The sequence below is a fragment of the Gambusia affinis genome, linkage group LG06 (genome assembly GCF_019740435.1).
Source record: "Gambusia affinis linkage group LG06, SWU_Gaff_1.0, whole genome shotgun sequence".
Lineage (NCBI taxonomy): Eukaryota > Metazoa > Chordata > Actinopteri > Cyprinodontiformes > Poeciliidae > Gambusia > Gambusia affinis.
The window spans coordinates 1,846,519-1,867,241 of NC_057873.1; the positions used below are offsets into that span (position 1 = coordinate 1,846,519).

The window sequence follows — 20,723 nt, forward strand, 5'->3', positions numbered from 1 at the left end:
GAGAGGATTTAAGGTAGAGAACAGTTAGAGAGCCTCTTCTTCTTCTGCGATGTCAGTTTGGACAGAAACATTAAATTATGTGGGGCGTCATTGCGTCATGACGCCCCTGCTGTCGGTGCCTCTCTGATGCGACTTCGCCGGGAAACAAACTGGTTTATTTCTACGGCGGCGCATTAGGGACATTTTAGACAGAAAAGTAGGAAATTTCCGCCAATTAATCTCAGAAAATTCACAGGAAAACCGCAGAAAATTCAGAGCCTGAAAAGTTGAAGACTTGCAATAAAATTATTTTTTGAGACTTATGAAAAACCCCAAAAAGGATCATATACAATGTATATAAAAAAATTTCTGTTTGAAAAGTTGTTTGAAAAAAATTTCTAGGAAAAAGAAAAGACAAAAAAAGCTAGAAAATTCAGAAATTTGGAAAATCTAAAAAAAAAAATTACGTTTTTTTCTCAGGCAAATTTTCAAATGTTCTTGTTTTTTCTGAACAAATCTAAAACCTCTCAGTTTCTGTTTTTGGTAGAAATTCACTTGTTTGTCCCCTCCAGGGGGTCTTTTGTGGGCTCTAGTGTCCCTTAAAGAGGGACGGAGAAAGACATGCGGCAAATATCGCCGGGTCCGGGAATCGAACACGCGACCTCAAGGCCTCCAAATGTGGGTTGCGCAATCCCCTACGCCATCACAGCACGCCCAGAAATTCACTTTTTAACAATTCAGATTCATCCCAACTGTGAAGTTCTGTCATGGCTGTTTGAAAACCCAAATGTGTCAGTTTTTATTGTTAATATTTTCTACATGAAAATATAATAGAAACAGCCTTTATTGTCCCAAAGAGGAAAATCAGGTGCTCAACATTCCTACAAAATAACATATTATATAAAACTGACAGAAAATACTGAGCAGTTACTAGAAGTTGTGAAGTATGACGGATAAAAGAACAAAAACACACAGCAGTTTGGCTCTGATCAGTTTATTGATCCGTTTTTATCATTTCTGTACAAACATGATGGATCGTCTTCACACCCGAGACGGATACAGCATCTGCAGAGAGAGGAAGAGACACTGTCAGAATAAAAGCACCGGGGCTCCTTCACAATAAGAGAACACCAGATATTCCTGCGGTAACGGATCAGAACATGAAACTACAGTTCTGGTTCCACAGACGGAAAATCAGGATTTAAATGATCAACCTGAATTTATTCAAACAAATATATCAAAACCAGAGATCCACCGAAAGAAAAATCTGATATTTATTGATTCTAAATATTTCCTAAACTTCTCACAAAAGCAGAAAATACAATACAGAAAAATGACATGTTAACATTGGCCAATCATTATTGTGCATCGCTAATAAATGTATTGATTTTTCAACAGATTAAAAATAATTTCTGGATAATTTCTGTACATATTGCAGCTTAAAGTTGGAGGTTTATTTATAAAATCAGAATCAGCCGTTTGAAATTCTGGTGAAAAAAAACAAGAGTTTTTTTTATTTTTTATTGAAGACTGAAAAATAATAAAATTCTGTTTCAGTCAAACATTGAAGCATTAAAAGTTGAAACAGATTTTTAAAAACAGATGCGAGTCCAATTTTTAGATTGTGGTTTCAAGAGATCCAGTTCTTTCTAGAGCAACACTGAGAGTCAAAGTGGCTGATTTTAAACTGATTAATCATCAATTAGATTAATTACAAGTATAAATTTGAATTCAACATTTGTAGAACTGATTGTTAGCAGTAAGAAACTCACGTCAGATTCCTTTAAATCTCTGATTTGTTCTCAGAACGGACAGCGAACTCATTAAATGTTATAACAGTTTGCCATAGAGACTCTCCAGAATGTTTCAAACTGATGTCAAAGTGCTTTACCCACAATTCACTGCTGCATGGAAATATCAGTTTTTAAATGTAAAATAATGAAATTATTTGTTTTTCTGTGCTGTCCATGTGTGAAAATTAACATTTTTTTCTCTGCATTGAACAACTCAAATCAAAGACATCTGAACAGCTAAATATCTCAGCAATAATAGATACTCTACATTCAAAATGGAACAAAAACCAAAGCAGTGACCAGTCCGCCATGTTGGATGTTGTGGGTATTTCCAACAAACTCCTGTGTTTGTAACCGGCGCACTGAGACCGAGTTCACAGAAAAATCACAATTTCTGCACCTGGGAATCCTGAAAAACTGATTTTAAAATGTGTTTCAGTTTTATACTGAATCCACCGTCTGCACATTAAATAATTCTAGGATTTTTATTTTGCCAGCTAAGCCAACCTCATACTGGTAAATTAAGTTACAAAATTTTATGAACAAACTGGTTTTTGTTTAACTGATTGAATTTGATCCTGTTTGGAGCCTTAGAGAATAGTTCTGAATAAATGTATTTTTGTTTACAGTCGCATCATTGAAACAAAAACTATGAACAGTTTGAATAGAAAAATTGGTTTCTGGATCGAAACGTGAAAATCTGAATCAAATTGATGCTGCAGCTGCTTTTCCACTTGAAATGTCCAGAAAACTGTCAATGTTGAAAAAACACAATTGCAAAATTAAAATCACATCAATACGTTTGTTCACACGATAAAACATTAAAAATCAAGCTCATAATACAAAACTGTTGTTATTGTCGAGATTGTTAGAGTTACTATTTTCAATAAATATCAATCCATCTGAGGATATTTCAGTGACGATAAGAACTATTTGTCATCGTTGTCACAATAAATCATGATAAAACCTTCAGTCCGTATGGCTCAGCTCCTCTGTGATGAGAGTTTTGGAAGCTCATCAACCCAACTAAGAAATGATTCTGCCTGAACCAAACAGAACCTGAAATCTGATCAGAACCTCCAGGAAACAGCAGCAGCAGCAGAACTCACCACCCGGATTCGGTGTCCGATGGCCTTGGCCGGCAGGTTGCTGCTGAACTTGGCTCTGACCATGCCGCTGTTGCCGTGGGCGCGGGTCACCTTCCCCCAGATCACTCTGGTCTTGTTGGGCTTCCCGCCGGGCGTCACTGTGTTCCTGCACACACACACACAGTTTGAGCTGAGGCGGCGGTGGCTGTGTCATGATGCAGACGGTGGCGCTCACTTCTTGGCCTTGTAAACATAGGCGCAACGTTTGCCCAGGTAGAAGTCGACCTCATCCCGGCTGTAGCAGCCCTCCAGCTTCAGCAGCGCCGTGTGTTCGCGCTGATTCCGCAGCCCACGCTTGTAGCCGGTGAAGATGGCCTTACTCCAAAGTCTGGGGGTCAGAGGTCAACGGTTCATTTAACACATCATAACCCACAAACTAACACCAGTTCATGAATTTCTTTTAAATTAAACTTCAACAACAGAAAAATGAGGGAATCTGAGGGTAAAAAACGAGACAAGACCAGAGAACTCACCTTCCAGGCATCGTTTGTCCTCTTCAGGTGAGTTCACCTGCAAACACACAGATACATTAGAGCAAATCAGAAACATGCAGACACAGAGCTGGATGTCATCTGATCAGAAAACCTCCAGAGGAACCCCGAGATGTCCTGCAGCATCTCTGATCTGAAGCTAATGCTAAACATCCCTCTGCTCTCTGGGCTGTTAGACCGTTTATTCCGGGCTGGATTGATGTGGAAACCGAGCTCGTTTCAAATGAGGATCCATTAGAACCTCAACTGATAAGAGATGTGTTCGGCAGCTCATTTTCTAGCATTTATCCAGATTATAGAGGACCTGAACCCAACAGGACAAGCAGAAACGTGGGGTAGCTGAACGACAGAGCGGACGGTTAGTCTTGACCTTTACAGATTCATAACAATGTTTGTGACACAAACAGACCCCGAATCCACTCAGAAGATCCGAGACCCCTCTGGCTCGCTCAGAATTTGGTTAATAGCTGCTTAGTCCCCCTGCAGCGAAGCGGCAGTCGTAATCGGTTCCGCTAATTTCTGTTAGCTTTACTATCCGATTTAAATCTCCGCCATCGGAGAGCCCACCGCTGACATAATCACCCCGAATGACAGAAGACAGTCTTCTCTCTATATACAAGTAAATATTTAAAGCAGGTAGGCCAATGTGTGGCTGATTTTCAGCTTTAATCGGACAGATACACATTTACCTGCGAACAGTCCACAAAGATGGAGGAAAAGGCAGGACCCAAGGCCTGCCGGGTAATCACAGTCCAGGGAGCTGCCCATTAGGATGCCTGATCAAAATAAGAAAAACCACCTCTTTTAAAACAAAGTATTAAACATTTAAATGTTTAATGTTAACTACTATCACCATTAATGAAAATAAAAACTAAATAACCAGTTGTGAAATTCATACGTTCGTATACATCATCGCGATTTTGCAGGTGTAGTAAAAGTTGTAATTTATCAGACTGAGTTTCTAATCTTCTCGGGGTGTTGGGAGCGTGTTGGGTGGTGTGCAGTTTACTTCTGGGCTGGCTATACATGTTTTCAAGAAGTTCTGGGAATATTTATCAATTATAAACAGGCTGGGAACATTTAGCAAATTATAAACAGGCTGGATTTGTAGTCCAGAAAGAGCATAGCATGAATAGCTCCAGTTGTTTCTCCTCGCCACTAGTGGGCACTGTGTTACAAGTTTCTGGGATCAATATATATTATTTAATATTATATCAATGGGTTTGTATGTCGTAACCTTAATCTAGCTGCAGATCAACTTTACTTAGCTAACTACAACTAAACAGTAAAAGTTAGGCATATATATTTATGTACAGTTTATGTAAAAAATTAGTTATCGCTTTTTGCTTCTCTGCTTCCTATTGGATGAAAACATACCACGTGATTATGTGTAAATGTGGATATTTTCCTTTTCACACTGCAGAACAAAAATTCTCGTGGGCATTTGTTATGTAACAAAAGAGATCAGGTTGAAATTACTGCGAGGAAGCGAAGGCTTATATTACAAGTAAAAATGTTTACATCTCTATAAAACAGAAAAGAGAAAAAGCAGCTCTTTTAAAGGGAAAAGAAGAGTTTATTTAACTTTATTATTTTTCTATTTCTACAGAAACGGATTAGACACACTGACAAAAAAAAAAAGAAATCTGAATAATTTTTTTCAGTCAGATTATTTTTGTGACCCAAAATAATCTGTATATTTCCAATATATCTCAGTTTTTATTTTACATTTGTGATTTATTTATATGGTAGTTCAACATTGATTCTCTTCCCATTTTCAGATCTGCACTCAAACCCACCAGTTTAAGTCCGCACTGTGAAAATTTAGTGTTTAGTGAACATTTGATTCATTTAAAATTCCTTTCATATGATGTGACAAGAACTATCTGTTATTGTGACATAACAGACAAGCAGAGTTAGAGTAACTTCTGTCTCCAATTAGAGATCTGTGCCATTAAATTAAGGATAAGGTAGTTAACTTCTGTAAAACACAAGGAGACTTCACATAATCCTAAATGGATGGATTAAGTTAAAACACAAGCAGGAATAGGAATAACAGTGTGGATAAGGTTTAAATCAACCAACAGGTTATAAGGTAGCCTTGATCCATGAGCCCAGGTAAAATGGTAAATCCAGGTAGAGATACACATCAAGCCTGAGGTCAGGGTCAGGGTAGGGGAAGGGTCAGGGTTAGATGTCCGTGATTTTCCATTCATTTGCATGCCTTCCGCCCCGACCCGTTATTCAGGAGGACCAACATGGACATTAGGCATGCATTTGAATTGGGCCACTTGGGTCCAATTTTACTTCCTGTCACCAGGTACTGATCTGTGCAGCACTGATCAGATCAGAGCTGAAATGTTTAAAATCAGACACACACAAAAGGAGAAAAATCACATTAAAATATTTATTTTTTGTTTAAACTCTTCAAACAGTCGGATTCATCTTTTGTACAGAAAAAAAGTAAAAACATGTCTGTCCTTTAAAATGGTGGAATGTCCTTTAAAAACAGTGAGACTTTGTCACATGACTGGTCACTGCTGCAGGACAGAAACTTGAATTCATTGTTTTTACAACGCCAAGTCACCTGCCTGGCAGCCTAAACTCAGGGCGCTACAGGGTAAAAACAGGAGCTAAGTTTGTGCACAAACTGTGAGAAGTGTTTTTAGGTTAGTGTTTAGTGATGTCCCACTACGCCTGAACGCAGCACAACTCCTCAGTAAACATGTTTTAAATTAAAAAGCCGCTTCCTGTTGTTGTCTTCTTCCTCCACTAAAACGAGCTCCATAAATAAATGTAGTGCGCTCGGAGCAGGATGAACCGCTACAGCAAACCAACAGTGACCTTTAACCTGCAGTGTCGCCAAGGCAACAGACAGGCTTCAGCTTCATATGTACAACATATCTACACATGTATATATATATATATATATATATATATATTTATATTTATATATATTTACAGGAGATTTCTGAACACTAACTGCTCCGTTACAGGGTGAAAATCAGAACAAAAGAAATCCAAACAGCTGAATGTAAACAACAATAAAAACAAACAAACATATATGTATAAACATGATTTCATCTGTTGGCCCCAGGATTGGCGGAAAGCCTGACAGTCAGAGTTCAGGGTTCAGTCAGAAAGATCAAAGCGACTTTGGATCTGATGGAGACCAGAAACAGAGCAAAGAAGAAAAAACATCAAAAATGGAACGAATCTTAAACTGAGGAACGCCTAGCTCTCTGCTGATTGGTCGGCTTTCTACAGCCGGCCAATCAGCGGCCAAGAAATGAGCCTGGAGAAACAAACTGGATTTTAAACAGAACTTCTGCTTTTCACAGCAACTGAAGGTATGAAGTTGAGAAAATGAAATAAATATAAGCCATTTTTATAGGTAGCACTGTTACAATTTCCACATCTAAAGTAAAATAATTATACAGTATAAATTCTGGCTTCTGTTTATTTCTGGTGTTTAATTGAACCAACATCTGGTCTGAAACTTGCTTACTGGCATTTCTGTCAACTTGTTCACATACAGAGCACTTCACACTTAATGTGAGTCAGAGTCTGTGAGAAAAACTAGATTTAAAACCATATTTTAAATATGCGTCACGTGACCGGTCACTGCTGCAGCACAGAAACCTGAATTTCTGATACTATAGTATATCAAAGGTCTGTAGTGATCCAACATATCAAGCACAGCTTGTGTTTGCTATTGTAACATGAGCTTTTGCTAACTGTGTAGCAGCTAACAGCTAACTAACCTAGCCCGAGTTTTTACTTTCCTAAATTTTGGCCTCTTATCAGTACAAATGGTTTACCAAAAGTAATTCAATCATTTTAAATGTGAGAACAATAAATTGTTCATAAGCTGCAGTTGAAAATGATCATTGGCATTAAGCTAGCAATCTTTTATTTTGTATCTTCGTTTCTTTTGTCCCTGTTAACTTAGAAGCTAGTAACATTGACTGGTAATGCTCATTTTTAATTTCTGGACTTTAGGTCATATAGTTTCCTGCTTTGTCTTCATCATTATCAGTTTTATTCCATTTTCTGACAACTTATTGGCGTTAGACAGTTCGCTTTTGAGTCAACCGTGCTAACAGCTTAAGATAACTCATTTAGCAACTTAGCAAATGTTCCATCAGAATATTTACTTTACTCACTGAAGCCATTTGGGCCTGTAAGCCACCTAAGCACAGTTCAACAGCATTCTAGCTAATGCTAGCTGAAGCTAATGATATATGGTAGCAACAAACCAAGCTAAATTAAGAACTGCTGGGTCATCTCAGCAGTAATAAACATTATTGTGATACATTTAATGTAACTTAAATATTATAACAAACTTTGTCAGCAGTAGCTACTGATTAGTGTTAGCATCATTTTAGCATTTAGCAATCAAAGAAGCTTCAGTCGTATATCAGCTAGATAGCATGTTATAATGTCAGTTGTATACAAAATTCTTTGAGTATTTTATTATTTTATAACTTAAGCTATTGTTTCAACTTAACTTATTGAAGTGCTTTCAAACTAAATCAGACAGCAATTAGCTTTATTATCCTTAACCACAAGGTCATTTTAAAGTTCTATAGATACAAAAAACATTGTATAGAAACAAAAGTAGTAAATAAAAATTATAAACAGTGTTATGTGCAAAAAACAGCAAAGCCTGAAATTTTACTTATGGTTTCAGTTTCTGGGTTCAGTGCCTACAAACATGAATACGAACCAAAACTCCTGGAGTTTGGGAGAAAAATTGACCTTTAGTATTTCACCAAATATAGTCAAAACATATTCCCCGAAACTAAAATGAAAAACTGACGTCTTTACGTTGACAGGGAGAAAAAAATCACATTTATTTTTTTGTGATTGGTTGTTATTGGCTGTGCTGGATCAATCAGCACAACCAATCAGTAAGATTCCAATGACTGGTTTGCCAACTTCGTCAGCTTTCAGTGTTTGTGCTCTCTATCCGCTCTCTATATGGGACTCGTTCGCTTTCCCACGACTTGCCTGGTTACATGAGACCCGTTTGGTTTCTCAAGACTCGCCTTCTTTCTCTGGCCTGTTCTCTTTCTTGGAACTAGTTGAGTTTTTCCAAGTCTTGTTCAGTTTCTCTGGCCTACTCTCTTTCTTAAAACATGATCTGTTCCTTGAGACTTCAGTTTCCAAAGACTCGTTTGGTTCCTCCAGAATCGTTCGTTTTCCTAGGACTCGTTCGGTTTCTCTGGCCTATTCTCTTTCTCAGGACTCGTTCTATTTCCCAAGACTTGTCTGGTCACACCAGACATATTTGGTTTCTCAAGACTCGCTTGCTGTCTCTGGTCTTCTTTCTAGTTCAGTTTTTAAAGACTCCTTTGGTTTCTCAGGACTAGTTCCCTTCCTTGAGACTCGTTAAGTTTCCAAAGACCAGTCTAGTTACTCAAGACATGTTCAGTTGCCCAAAGCTGTTTCAGTTTCTGAAGAATTATTTGGTTTCTCGAGACTCATTTATTTTCTAAAGACTCGTTCAGTTTCTAAAGACTCGTTCAGTTTCTAAAGACTCGTTCAGTTCAGTCGTGACGGTTTGATCTCAGCTCTTTGTGTCTCCATCAGATCCACATGCAGCTTCCAGCAGGTTACCAGTCCTGCACCAGTAGGAAAGCCTCTGTTTGACTCCTGTGTACTGGGATCAGTGAGAATGCCTCAAACATCCAGACAAAAACACTCACCTGCCAGAAGTCTGTATGGACGCTGTATGGAAGCCCATTTGAGCAAAAATTAAATCAACCAGCATGGTAAAAGCTAAAATCAAAAAGTATGGTAAATCAGTGTAAAATCTAACTTTTCACACAAAAGTAAATAGTTTTTAAATGTACTTTTACAGTTCAATTGGTATGTACTTTAGATTAATTTAAAGGGTTGAGAGAAAATTTTTAAAATAAAATTTCCCACTCACTTTATAAAAAATATTCCCACAAAAAAGCAAAACAATCAGATGTTCCACAAGAACAAAATGGTCAAAAACTCACTGCCTGAGTTGGATTTTTCCCAACCAATAGTCTAAACACGTTTTAGAGTTTAAAAAATATCTTGTTTATGAGTTTTTCCTCCAGTCAAAGCAGTAAAACCTGCTGTTACCATGGAAACTCAGACATTAGTGTTGATCTGGATCAATCAGCACAACCAAACATTATCGACATTTTCATTTATAACTCCTGATTTTAACTTCCTGGCACTGATGGGCTTCCATACGCCACACAGCTTCCTGAACGGCGTCACGACTCGTTTCTGGCTGTGGGAACTCGGCGAGCTCTGATTCGTTGTTACAGGAGGCCGACTGAATGCGTGCAGCGGCTAGATGACCACGGAGGGCCCAGGTGGCGTTGCCGTCGTCGTGGAGACGGACTGCTTGGGAGGAGCCAGGTCCAGCAGCGCACTGACCGTCCCGGCCACCTGGGGGAGCCCTCGCTCCTCCAGGATGTGGAGCGGAAGACACAACTTAGTCTGCACAGACAAACACCACAGAAGAAGAGCAGACGGCGACGGGCGGGGCGTCAACAGAAAGGTGGGTCAAACGATGACAACTTAAATTAAGGAACAAAACAACCGTAACCATGGCAACTCAGGAAAAAGAAGCAGGAAGAACAGAAAGTGATGCGGGATGAAGGAAAGGAGTGCTGCTGCTGAGCACTGCCAGTCAGCAGCCTAAAGGACTGTTGTTTTCTTTCACTCACAAGTAGGGCTGCAATAGAGATGCGAATCTTTTAGCATCCGGCGATTCGATTCTGAAACAATTTTTCTTTCAGAAACCAATTTGTTTCTGGGACTCAGTTTAAGTTTTGGACACAAGATGAAAAGACAAATAAAAAATTTATTAAAAAAATTCTAACAGGCTCCATTTCTGCATAAATATCTGTAACTTCATTCACTGGTAATAGGTTAGCTTAGCTGCCTGGCTTTTTCTTAAAAAAAATATCAAAATATAATTTTAAGCAGAATTAAAATCGATTCAAATTGACTAACATCAATTTCTGAGAGTTTTGAATCGATTCAGAATTGCCAGGCGTAGAAATTAAGACTCTTTACAGAATTTATTTTTTTCTGTAATTCTAAGATGCAACTTGCAGATTTTTCATTTAATCATTTTGTCTTAGAAATGCATAAAAATAGAAATAAATATATATATTTGAGGTTTTGTTTACCGAATTTGAACCAGGTGGAGCTAAAACTGCTACTGAAGGAGTTCTGGGTGAAAATAATAACAGACAACGGTTGATTTTTCTATCTTAGATGTAAAACGTTAACATTTGTTGTAAAGGTTTGACTTCATTGCAGCTCTAAGTGTGATGTTCTTTGAGCAAATGGTGTTTTCTGTTGAATCTGTATTCTGCAGTTAACAATTGATCAATTATCAAACTAACTGGCTCATATCGATTATTCTGATTAATCGTTTCAGGAGAAGAAAAGCTTAGAAATATTTCTAACTCAGGTGAGCTCAGGGAAAAAATGAGTCAAAATGTTTTTCTGGACTTTATTTAGAGAATCGAGAGGAAAAATCCAAACCGATCCGAGGTTAAAAACACATCATCATCATCATCATCATCATCATCACTCTTCATCTTATAAAAAGGGGAACGGTCAGAGGGTGTGACCTCATCCTGACCTCACAGCAGCAGCAGAACATAACAGTTACCATGGAGACGACTCCCACAGTCCCGGACTCGGTTCTGTTCTAGTTCTGACCCACTTCACGCGGTCAGAACGGTAAAAAACACTCAGACAGGCAGGCGGACGTAAGGCACGAGGGGGCGGAGCTTCAGCAGGCGGGAAACGGGCCAAACGGACAGGAAGTTCTGCCTCCAGCTGAGGCGTGACCCTCTACGACTCGGCGAACAGCGGCAAAGACACGTTACGGCTTGTCCTCAGGTCCATGAAATCCCAGTTCAAGCCAAAAAACGTCCTGGTACAAGTCCCAGAAAAGGTCCAAATCAGAGTCCAAGTCCAAATGTCCCAGTGCAGTCAGAGATAACCTAACCTAACAAACCCCAGTCAAACCCACAGAATCTGGGCTGCATCCAAAATGTTTGTGCCGAGTCCACAAGTCCCATAACCATCCCCAGTTCAGGTCCACAAGTCCCAGTCCAGATTGTAATGCTGCGTTCAGACCGAACGCGACTCGATGTACGTCTACGGTGCGTCGCCGGGCGTGTAGCGCGTCAATCACAGAGACTCCACCATGTGACATATTGACATGCAGTTCCTGTCAGGATGTGGAGGCCCCGATGCTAATTAGCAGGCTAATTCTAGCTAGCAAAGATGGCAGACATGGTTATGTCCTCCATCTGTGTCGCCATCAGAACACAACAGACGATTCTGACGCTTGAAATCAAGAGTCCAACTTGAGGCGCTGGATACGTTTTGGCGGAACAGTGCGGTCTGAACGCAGCATTAGCGAGGCTACGTTCACAGAGCAGGCAAACGCAACCCAATGTTTTTCATTTCATATCTGACCTTTTCCACAGCCGTTTGAACAGACCAAAAGATCCAATCTGTCACTTCCAAATGTACATGAGAACCAACAGTTCTGCTGTGACAAAATGTAACATCTGTGATTAACGTGTTAAATCCATTTTGATTTTTAAAAATGATTTAAAACGTTTTATGATCTTAATCTTAACTATATTAAGTTAAGACGTTTTAAGGATGCATGGACGCCCTGCAGAGGCCCGGTACCGACCGGCTCATTTACAGGATGTTAGATCTGGACTGGACTTGGACGAACCTTCACTAGAGGTACCGACCATCCCAACTGGACCCGGCCAGAGGAGAGAGAACCTGCAGCTGTGCTTGTTCATGAAGTATTCCACGTTTCTGTGCGTCAGGAACGGTGTGGCTACAGCGGGAGACGACAGCTAAACGTGGGACGGACCGAACCCGACGGAGGTCCTGTAGACGGTCCAGTCGGGTCTAAGCGTGCGGCGCCAGGTGGACATAAATGGCGCAGAGCGCCGACATAACGGACAGGTAAAACAGGGCAAAGCCGGCCATCTGGACCTGGAGGGAGGGGCTAAGAGTGGGCGGGGCCATTGAGAGCAACACCTGCAGCGTCCCATAAACCCCGCCCCCTTTCCCCTCCAGAACGTCGCCCACCGAGCAGAGGCGGTCCTGAGTGTGTGAGTGTGATGGACACGGTGGAGGATAAGGAGTGAAACAGGAAGCAAAATGGAAGACGGGAAGATGAAGAGAAGAAAAGCAGCTGTTAGTTTAGAAAGAGGAGAAGAAGAAGAAACTTAATCAGATGGTTCAGACTGAATCCAGTTTAAAGTCTCATCTCAACTTGAGCAGGAAGTCAACAGCTGAGAGGACAGTTGCTGTTTGTGAGCATAAAGTCTCTGATTTACAACCGGCCTCTCTGAGCCAGGCTGCAACTAACTATTACTTTAATAATCAATTATTCTGACAATTAATGGGATTAAAAAAAAGTTGTACATTCTGCTGACTTTTCTTTCAACCAGCTATTCTTGTTTTATACAACATTATAAATACAAATAAAAAATCTACATCCTTCAGTAAATAAGAAAATAAGCATTTTATTAAACTATTAGGTACTTAGCCAAAATTGAAATGAGCAGTTCAGGTTTCTTAAAAATCAGTGATCGGCCACAGCAATCGGTGCACTACAGGAATTATCCAGAAGGAATTTTATTTTTTTTTTATTTGTCTTTAGTTGGTGTTGCACCCTGTAGTGAATTACAGACAGAATGGCTCAACACAGGAAGTTTTTAAGCTCCTGGTTGGGGTGCCGGTCTGTTAGGTATCTAAACACTGATGTATTGATGTTAAAGTTCAGCTGGTCCTCCCTGCAGTCTGCGGTCTGACTGGTTTGGATTCAGCCTCCGTCTCCTAGGTGTGTGTTCACCTGTGGGACTCCGATCCTGCGACACGCCTCCAGGAAGTTCTCCACGTTGCGCCGACACTTGGCCATGGTGAGCTTAGGCTGCAGGGACAGAGAGAGGTCAGCGGAGGTCAGCTGGGGCGACAGCATCAACTGACCAATCAGAGACACTCACCACAGCGGGGGACGGGACGTGGATGCTGGGGACGGAGCGCGGCCTCACGTGATTGGCCAGGTGGCATAGCACCACGCCATCTGTCAGGGCGGCGCCCAGGTCGCTCGGCAGCGCCACCTTCAGCCGGGCCTCGATGTTCTGGGCGGGAGGAGAGAGTTGGTGAGCAGACCAATCACAGGACAGTAGAGGAGGAGGCGGAGCTACTTACCTTCCTGAGCTGCTCCACCAGCGCTGCATCTTCGCCCACCAGAGGAGGAGCAGCAGGAGCTTCCTCCTTGGGTTGAGGCAGCGCAGTGACGGCGTCCCCTGCAGGGCAGAGAGGGAAGAGTCACGCTCCAGCTACGGATGTTTTCTATACCTCCAGAACCAGTCCGGGAGACTGGATTCTACTGGAACCAGAACTCCATCATCTGCTCCATCTGCAGCTGCTGTAGTTCTGAGTCAAACTAACCTGTTCCCCTCCTGGCCTGTGGGGGCGCTGCGCCAAGAACCACTGAAGGAAACCACACAAAAACCTCTGAAGACACTGAGAGCAACTTCCTTCTCCACCAGATGGAAACAAGATGGAGGCGTCAGATTTTAGCGGTTTCTGCAGCTAGCGCTAGGCTAGTATGCTTGTTTTGGTTTTCGTTACCCAGAAAGCCTTGCACTGACGTTCACATATCCATTCAAACATCGCAGGTGAAAACACACCTTTTCTCTTCTCGTCCCTCTGACCGAGGCGATACAGGAAGCTATCTGGCCGCAGGCTGGACGTCCGACTGGAAGCCCCGCCTCCTGAGCCGGGGTACGAAGGCGACTGATTGGCTGGGAGAAAACAGACGGTTCAGAGTGGGAGCGGCTGTAGGTGAGGTTAGTGCAGTATTCAGGTTGGTCTTGCTCTTACCTGTAGGAGACAAGGTGGCTCTGTCCTCTCCCTGCTGAGAAGACAAAACACAGGACGGTTACACACCTGGACACACCTGAGAGAGCTTCCAGAGCTGTGAGAGCAGGAAGTGACAGAGAGGAAACCAGTAGGAAACAAGAAGTTATCACCAATTCAAATCAACATGCAAAGACAGAGGGACAGAGGTCAGGTCAGGGGTCAGAGGTCAGAAACCAGAAGGAAGAAGTTTTCTTTCATCTTTGGACCAGAAACCAACAGAGAGGAATCTGTGATGTCACATGCAGAAAACCCACTGATCCCTTTGCATGCTTTTATTTTGAAAACCGTTAATGAGATGCGAGCTTGTGGGTGGAGCTCCAAGCTCTTACCATGATGAGGGCAGAGTCATCTGTGTGGGTGGAGCGCCTGGAGGGGTAGACGTTCTGACAACAAACACCAGACACATCAACAAACATGAAGGGGCGTGGCCTAAACACAGGGGCGGGGCTACGGCTCTGCGCTGTCCAATCAACATGAAGAAGAAGAGGGTCTGCAAGTAAATGAGTAAGAAATGAAGACTGACTCACCTCAGGTTCTGGACTGGACTTGGACGGACTCTGAGCTGCTTTCTGCTGCAAGACAACAGCAGGAACAGTTAGAGGCGCCCCCTGCTAGTTAAACTGGTACTACAGAAACTACTGGCAAACTGGAAACAAAATGGTTAAACTGGTCTATGACCTTTTGAAATAGCGACCGGTTAACAAAGTGTTAAACTGGTGTCTGAATGCCTGGTAATGTACCTTGGAGTAGCTGGTGACGCTGTCTCTCTGGAGAGAACGGTTCTTCTGCCGCTCTTCATCGTACCTCAGAGCGGCGAGCTGAGCCTCTCTTCTCATCCTCTCCACACCTCCAGAACCAGAACCGGAACCATAACCGGAACCAGCTCTCTGGAAAAACATGGATAAGGACATGAGGAACCAGTTTGTCGCTGACGCTTCTTGTCAGACGGCTCCATCATCATACCTGACTTTGGGAGCTCGAAGACGCCGCGACGCCGTCGGCCATGTTTCTGAGAGAAACAGAATGTCAGACAGGAAGTGAGACAGGAAGTGAGGACACACAGGTTACGTGGTTGGGGCTAGGTGTTTTTATTAACCTGCTGTGTCTCTTCATGTCTTCCACCCGAGCCAAGCTGTTCTTCACTGGGGAACCCTGAGGACATGGACAGGAAATCAGAGCTTTTCAAAATAAGATCTGTCCTGCTCAGGTCAACAATGTTTCCTGATTGACTCAGGCTGAATGAAAGCCTCCAGCAGGAGGGGGCGGAGCCTCACCTCCCTGGTGATGCGTCTCTCGATGTATGCCATGAACTGAGAGCTGAGGCTGCTCCGGTCTGCTGCTCCTGAACGGCGCTTCCCCTCGTCTTCCTCCTCCACACAGCTGTCAATGAAGTCTATCTGCTCCAGCTCCCCGTCTGCTGGGGACAGAGGAGGAAGTCAGGAAGAAAAAAGGAGGAAGTGAAGAGGTGGCAGTTTGTAGGCGGCTGAGCGAGTCTCACGTGTCCCGTTGGGCAGCACATGTCCTCCTGGTCCGGCTCGCCTCTGGTCTCTGACCGGCAGCTCTGACGGTTCCTCTGAAACCTGGAACAGAAGACGAGCTTCTGTTAATGTCCCTGCAGGACGGACCGGAGCTCCGGATTGGAACGGGCCAGATCGGCTCCGGCAGTACGGTCTGACCTCGTTGCCCAGCCACCGCTTGTCCCCACTGTCCACACTGTTGAAGCCCGAGTCCAGCGCGCCGTACGGTCGCCCTGGATACGCCTCGTCAACACTGCCGGGACACAGCTGCAGTCAGTCATGAGGCTTTTATTCTGAAGGAGCAGCGTTACAGTGCGTGTGTGTGTGGGGTCAGACCAGGAGGTCAGAGGTCTCCTGTCGAACTCGGGCAGCTCCGGTGTGGTCTTACTGGCCTCCAGGTTCAGGAACTTGAAGATGTGGACCTTCCCTTTGATGCAGATCTGCAGGACAGAACGGCGTTAGGCTCAGCCGCAGAGCAGCAGCTGTGATGTCACTTCCTGCGTACCTGTGCGGGCGGGCTCTGCAGCGGGTTGTTGTCCAGGACGATGGCCTGCAGCTGGGTCAGGCCGCGGTAGCAGACGGGAATGGAGGTCACTTTGTTGCAGGAGAAGTCGAGGCGCACCAGAGGAAGCTCAGCCAGCTCTGAAAGCAGCCACATGGTTCTGATCCGGTTCTGGTTTTGCTCCCGGCTGGTCCGGGTGAGTCTGAGTGAGTTTACCTGAAGGGAGTCGGACCAGGTGATTCCTCCGGATGTTCAGGTCTCTCAGAGCCTCCAGCTGACCCACTTGGGACGGTAACGTCCGGATCTCGTTACAGCTCACATCCTGCCAGACCCGACAGCAAGATATCAGAACCGAACAAAAGTTCTGATCAATAACGGGTCTGATCAGCCCATCAGGAACTGCACTCACCAGCTCAGTGAGGTGTCTCAGCTGGCCCAGTTCCTCTGGCAGAGAAACCAGTTTGTTGTTAGAGGCAATCAGAACCTTCAGAGGAAGGCTGCAGACGACGGCCGGCAGGACGGACAGCTGGTTCCGACTGGAGGAGGACGGACAGACGGACGGGTCAGCAGAGGTGGAGACCATTCAACCACAAATGGCAGAGCTAAGTTTTAACTTAGCATTTTGCTAACTTTGAAAGTTATTAGTGCAGTTATCTTCCTCTAAATATATTTTTCCAGATGGATTCTAAAGCAGTAAGCTAAAAATAAACACCAGGGCTAACGTTTAGCCTAGCGGTTCCAGATAAATTCCCAAGTGTTAAACTTAAAATGATCTCTGTTAATAATAACAAAGCTAGTTTTTAACTTAGCATTTTTGGAAACTTTGGCTGCATTTATCTTATCTTGTGTATGGTTTTCCAGATAAATTCTGAAGTGCTAATAATAGTGAAGCTAATTTAGAAAAGGTTTAGCAACCTTAGCTTTTTCTAAATTAAATTTAGAGGAATTTAAATGATAAGCATAAAATTAACAAAAGTAACAAAAACAGAGCTAGTTTTTAATTTAGCCCTTTACTAACTCTTTACCAACCCAGATAAATCCTAAAGTACTAATTATTTCATGTCTCTTATCAGCTTATCAGAGACAAAGCACACAAACAGCAGTTCCATTTCCTGTCTTCTCTACAGCCTTACAGATGGAGACAACGGGATAAAACATCAAACTTTACAGTGCATGTGAAGTCCTCAGTTTGTAGATGTACATTTGTGTGTGTGGGTGTGGGTGTGCATGCGTGTGTGTGTGACCTGAGGTTCAGGTGCGTCAGGGCTTGTAGGTTCACCAGGCCGTCCGGCAGAGACCTCAGGCAGTTCTGGTACAGGTTCAGATACTCCAGAGACACGAAGAGGCAAACCTCCAGAGGAAGCTCCGACAGCCGGTTCCGGGACAGATCTGGACACACACACAGATCAGTTAGATGCTGGTTCTGGTTCTCTGACTCCAGATTAAATAGAAGTGATTCTGCTGAATCACCCGGACTCCTCCCTGCTGTCGTTGTTCTCCTCCCACCATTGCTCCCCGCTGACTCCTCTACCAGCGACATGATGCAGAGCCGACCCACAGACTCTATATTTATCAGAGCAGCTGTGAGGGCTGCAGGAAGCACTCATCACCACGGTAACCTCAGCTTCCTTGTTTGTAACAGCAGCTGGTGATGCTCATCAATCCACCATCACAAACAGGAAGGGGTTTGTTGGAGGACTTCCTGTTTGTTTGTTTGCCACCAGGCCCTCAGCTCAGATTCTGGGAGAGATGGAGCTGTAGCCGGGAGTTATGGGTAACGTAGTTCGAGCTGCTGAGGGAGAGGGGTGAACCACAGACCAAAACCACAGAGTTGGGTTTCAGTTTGATCTGACAGGAACCGCAGAGAGAGCAGCTGCTGTCAGAGCAGTTGGGAAGGTGATCAGAGCGCGCCCTGTTAGCGTAGAACAATCTGAGCGCGCTCAGTTAGCAAAGAGCGATCTGAGCATGTTCTGTTAGCGGAGAGCAATCTGAGCATCGCTCTGTTAACGGAAAACGATCTGAGCGCGCTCTGTTAGCCGGTAACCAGGTGCTCCTGTTTACAGCAGGGACAGAACCAGAGGCAGAACCTCCTTCAGGGCAACCAGTGTGTTTAGCACTGGTTACCGTGGTAACCCAACAGTCTAACCACGTTACCATAGATGGAAGATAAGGCTTTATACTGATCAATATGACCTGTTTGGAAACACTTCATCATCCTAAAGGAAAGCTAAATGTTGTGGAATCATCCAAGTATCTCCAAAGAGTCATTGTGGGCATTAAGAATCTCCAGTAGCAGTCAAGTTTGCAACAAATCTGAAGAGGCCACTGACTGAAGATAGTAATAACATGCTAGTAGCTCCATATCAGGGCAGTAGAGATGATCTCCTCTGGGATTTTGGGTTGTAGTTCAGGTGTTATCTCAGAATTGTGAGATGCTAATCAGCCGCTCCTCTTTGTGAAAACAACGTCTTGTTGCCATGGTTACCATCATAACAACTGTCAGAAAGTATAAAAAGTAAGATCAATAATCTTTCCAGCTGCACATAATCAAAAACCAGACTCAACAGAAAACACAATGAAGAAATGAAGCAGAGCAGATGATGGAGTTCCTGCTGAGTTTCCTCCTCCGTCACAGTCTGACACAAACAAAGGGAGCCTACATCTGCTCTCTGTTATGCCCCTCCCCAACCACACTGAACCCCAAAATAAGCACATTGTAATCAATCTTCCTGTATTTTTACCTACAATTTCATCATCTTTTGCTCCCTTTTCTCCCCATCTGTCCCATCTTAGGTGGAGCTTCATAGATCACATTTAATGTGTATAAATTATTAAAATAAATCATGATTTGGTTCATCTGTCTTATGCCTGATCAATAATCGGCTGATTTGGCTCTTTTAGGGGGGCGCTTGTTTCCTGGTCCACACCGTCCCAAAGGGGCGGAGCCAGCAGTAGGCGTTCAAATCAAAACAACAAAGATGCACAGGTGTGTCTTCACCTTTCCTACAGGGTCTGATCCGAACCGAACCTCGGACCAGCTGAATCACCAGAGACTGCGGAATAAAACTTGCTGTTTGAGTTTAACCGGACCGCACCGGTGTGCGGTCATCATCTGTTACCCCTGATAAACAGTCCGTCCCCCGGCCTCACCTTCATGAGAAACCAGCCTGGAGAGCAGGTTTAAAACGAGTTAAAATTATAACAGTCAAAATACCAGCGTCATACGGCCAGTGTTAACTGGGAATACTGGTAACCAGTGCTAAGCAGAGTTAGCAGAGGTTCCTCCATGAAGGAGATAATTTTAAACTTTTACCCCGTTGGAAAATACAACCAAACATCCCCTTTATTGTCTGATCTGAGCGGTCAGCGACCAATGAGCGGTGTGACGCCGCTGAAAGAAGAGGAAGCTGGACCTCATGTAGCCGGGGCTCGCAGTTTGTCACAACACCGGCCCTCACTGTTTTCCATCCTCCTCCTCTGGAATTGGAAGATGGTTTCAACTTTTCCCCCGTTAAGTCCCCTAAAACACCCCTCTTAACCACCTCACCACTCCCAACAGAGCTCAGTCGGACTCTATGGTTCTGCTGGCCGCTTTTGGACCTCACTTACCGGCCCGGACGGTGTCGGTCAGGTCGTGGTTGGCGGCGCTCCGGGGAAACTCCTTCAGCTTCCTGCCGCTGAGGTTCAGACAGCCGCTTACCGACGCTTCTTCCAGCGCCCGGTCCAGGGAGCGGTTCCAGGACGCAGGGCCCGCCTGGCCCAGTCCATTAGAGTTTCCGAGGATACCATTGCCACCGGCTCCGACCGTGAAGTTGAGTCCGGTGCTTTCCGCAGACCCCAGTAACACCGAGGCCGCCATTACACGCTCCGGCTGTTAGCCCCCGATGCTAACGGCTGCTGTGGAGAGGAGCATGCGTAGTGTGGCGCGAGGAGGAAGCGCAAAACTGACCAGAAACACTGCTTCAGTACTACATAGTACTGCTAATGCATTATTACATAGTGACTACACATATTTCTGCATAGCCTTATACTTATAGAGTACTATACTACCACAGTATTATTGACCGACCCCAAATACTTATATACTCTAATAGCAATTTGGTATTTAAGACTTATTACAAATATTGCTATATTCTACAGACATAAATATAGGACTACAGACCGATCATGATACTTCCGTAAATTACAGCGTTGCTACAGAGTGACCACAAATACTGTACACTAACAGGCAAAACACGTATGCTATAGTATATTCCTACTAACATAGCCACAATACTGTAATTTGATCCCAAATACAGCCATATACTAATACTACT

At 43.6% G+C, this 20,723-nt stretch overlaps 2 protein-coding genes across 8 annotated transcripts; both read right to left on the bottom strand.

Annotated features, from left to right (window-relative positions):
- Positions 1-957: 957 nt before the first annotated feature.
- Positions 958-4,128, bottom strand: rpl35a (ribosomal protein L35a). The gene is made up of 4 exons (XM_044119900.1): positions 3,394-4,128; positions 3,096-3,248; positions 2,882-3,026; positions 958-1,044 (listed from the first exon to the last, which is right to left on the bottom strand). Exons 1-4 carry the CDS (start codon positions 3,402-3,404, stop codon positions 1,021-1,023), a joined length of 333 nt encoding a protein of 110 aa, XP_043975835.1. The 5' UTR covers positions 3,405-4,128; the 3' UTR covers positions 958-1,020.
- Positions 4,129-5,804: 1,676 nt separating this feature from the next.
- Positions 5,805-20,332, bottom strand: lrch3 (leucine-rich repeats and calponin homology (CH) domain containing 3). Of its 7 annotated transcripts, none has more exons than XM_044119904.1 (20): positions 20,017-20,331; positions 17,652-17,796; positions 16,817-16,943; positions 16,624-16,729; positions 16,411-16,547; positions 16,242-16,345; positions 16,065-16,158; positions 15,887-15,968; positions 15,663-15,805; positions 15,485-15,540; positions 15,352-15,397; positions 15,129-15,275; positions 14,916-14,960; positions 14,718-14,771; positions 14,350-14,383; positions 14,157-14,270; positions 13,672-13,769; positions 13,464-13,601; positions 13,313-13,390; positions 5,805-9,897 (listed from the first exon to the last, which is right to left on the bottom strand). In XM_044119904.1, exons 1-20 carry the CDS (start codon positions 20,264-20,266, stop codon positions 9,748-9,750), a joined length of 2,148 nt encoding a protein of 715 aa, XP_043975839.1. In that variant the 5' UTR covers positions 20,267-20,331; the 3' UTR covers positions 5,805-9,747. The 7 variants fall into 7 exon arrangements, with proteins under 7 accessions (XP_043975839.1, XP_043975838.1, XP_043975841.1 ...); XM_044119903.1 differs by lacking the exon at positions 5,805-9,897 and adding an exon at positions 9,946-12,558 and having other exon boundaries at positions 14,916-14,957; positions 20,017-20,332; XM_044119901.1 differs by lacking the exon at positions 5,805-9,897 and adding an exon at positions 9,948-12,558 and having other exon boundaries at positions 20,017-20,332.
- Between the last annotated feature and the right edge of the window lie 391 nt (positions 20,333-20,723).

Bases quoted from the DNA above. Each gene is read 5' to 3' on its own strand.
- lrch3 (XM_044119901.1), bottom strand. From the start codon at position 20,266: ATGGCGGCCTCGGTGTTACTGGGGTCTGCGGAAAGCACCGGACTCAAC. The intron at 14,384-14,717 runs GTAAGAGCTTGG...TTGTCTTCTCAG, and splicing joins ATGACTCTGCCCTCATCATG to CAGGGAGAGGACAGAGCCAC. The intron at 14,271-14,349 runs GTAAGAGCAAGA...GTTTTCTCCCAG, and splicing joins AGCCACCTTGTCTCCTACAG to CCAATCAGTCGCCTTCGTAC.
- rpl35a (XM_044119900.1), bottom strand. The intron at 3,027-3,095 runs GTGAGCGCCACC...GTGTGTGTGCAG, and splicing joins TATGTTTACAAGGCCAAGAA to GAACACAGTGACGCCCGGCG. The intron at 1,045-2,881 runs GTGAGTTCTGCT...CTCTCTCTGCAG, and splicing joins TCGGACACCGAATCCGGGTG to ATGCTGTATCCGTCTCGGGT.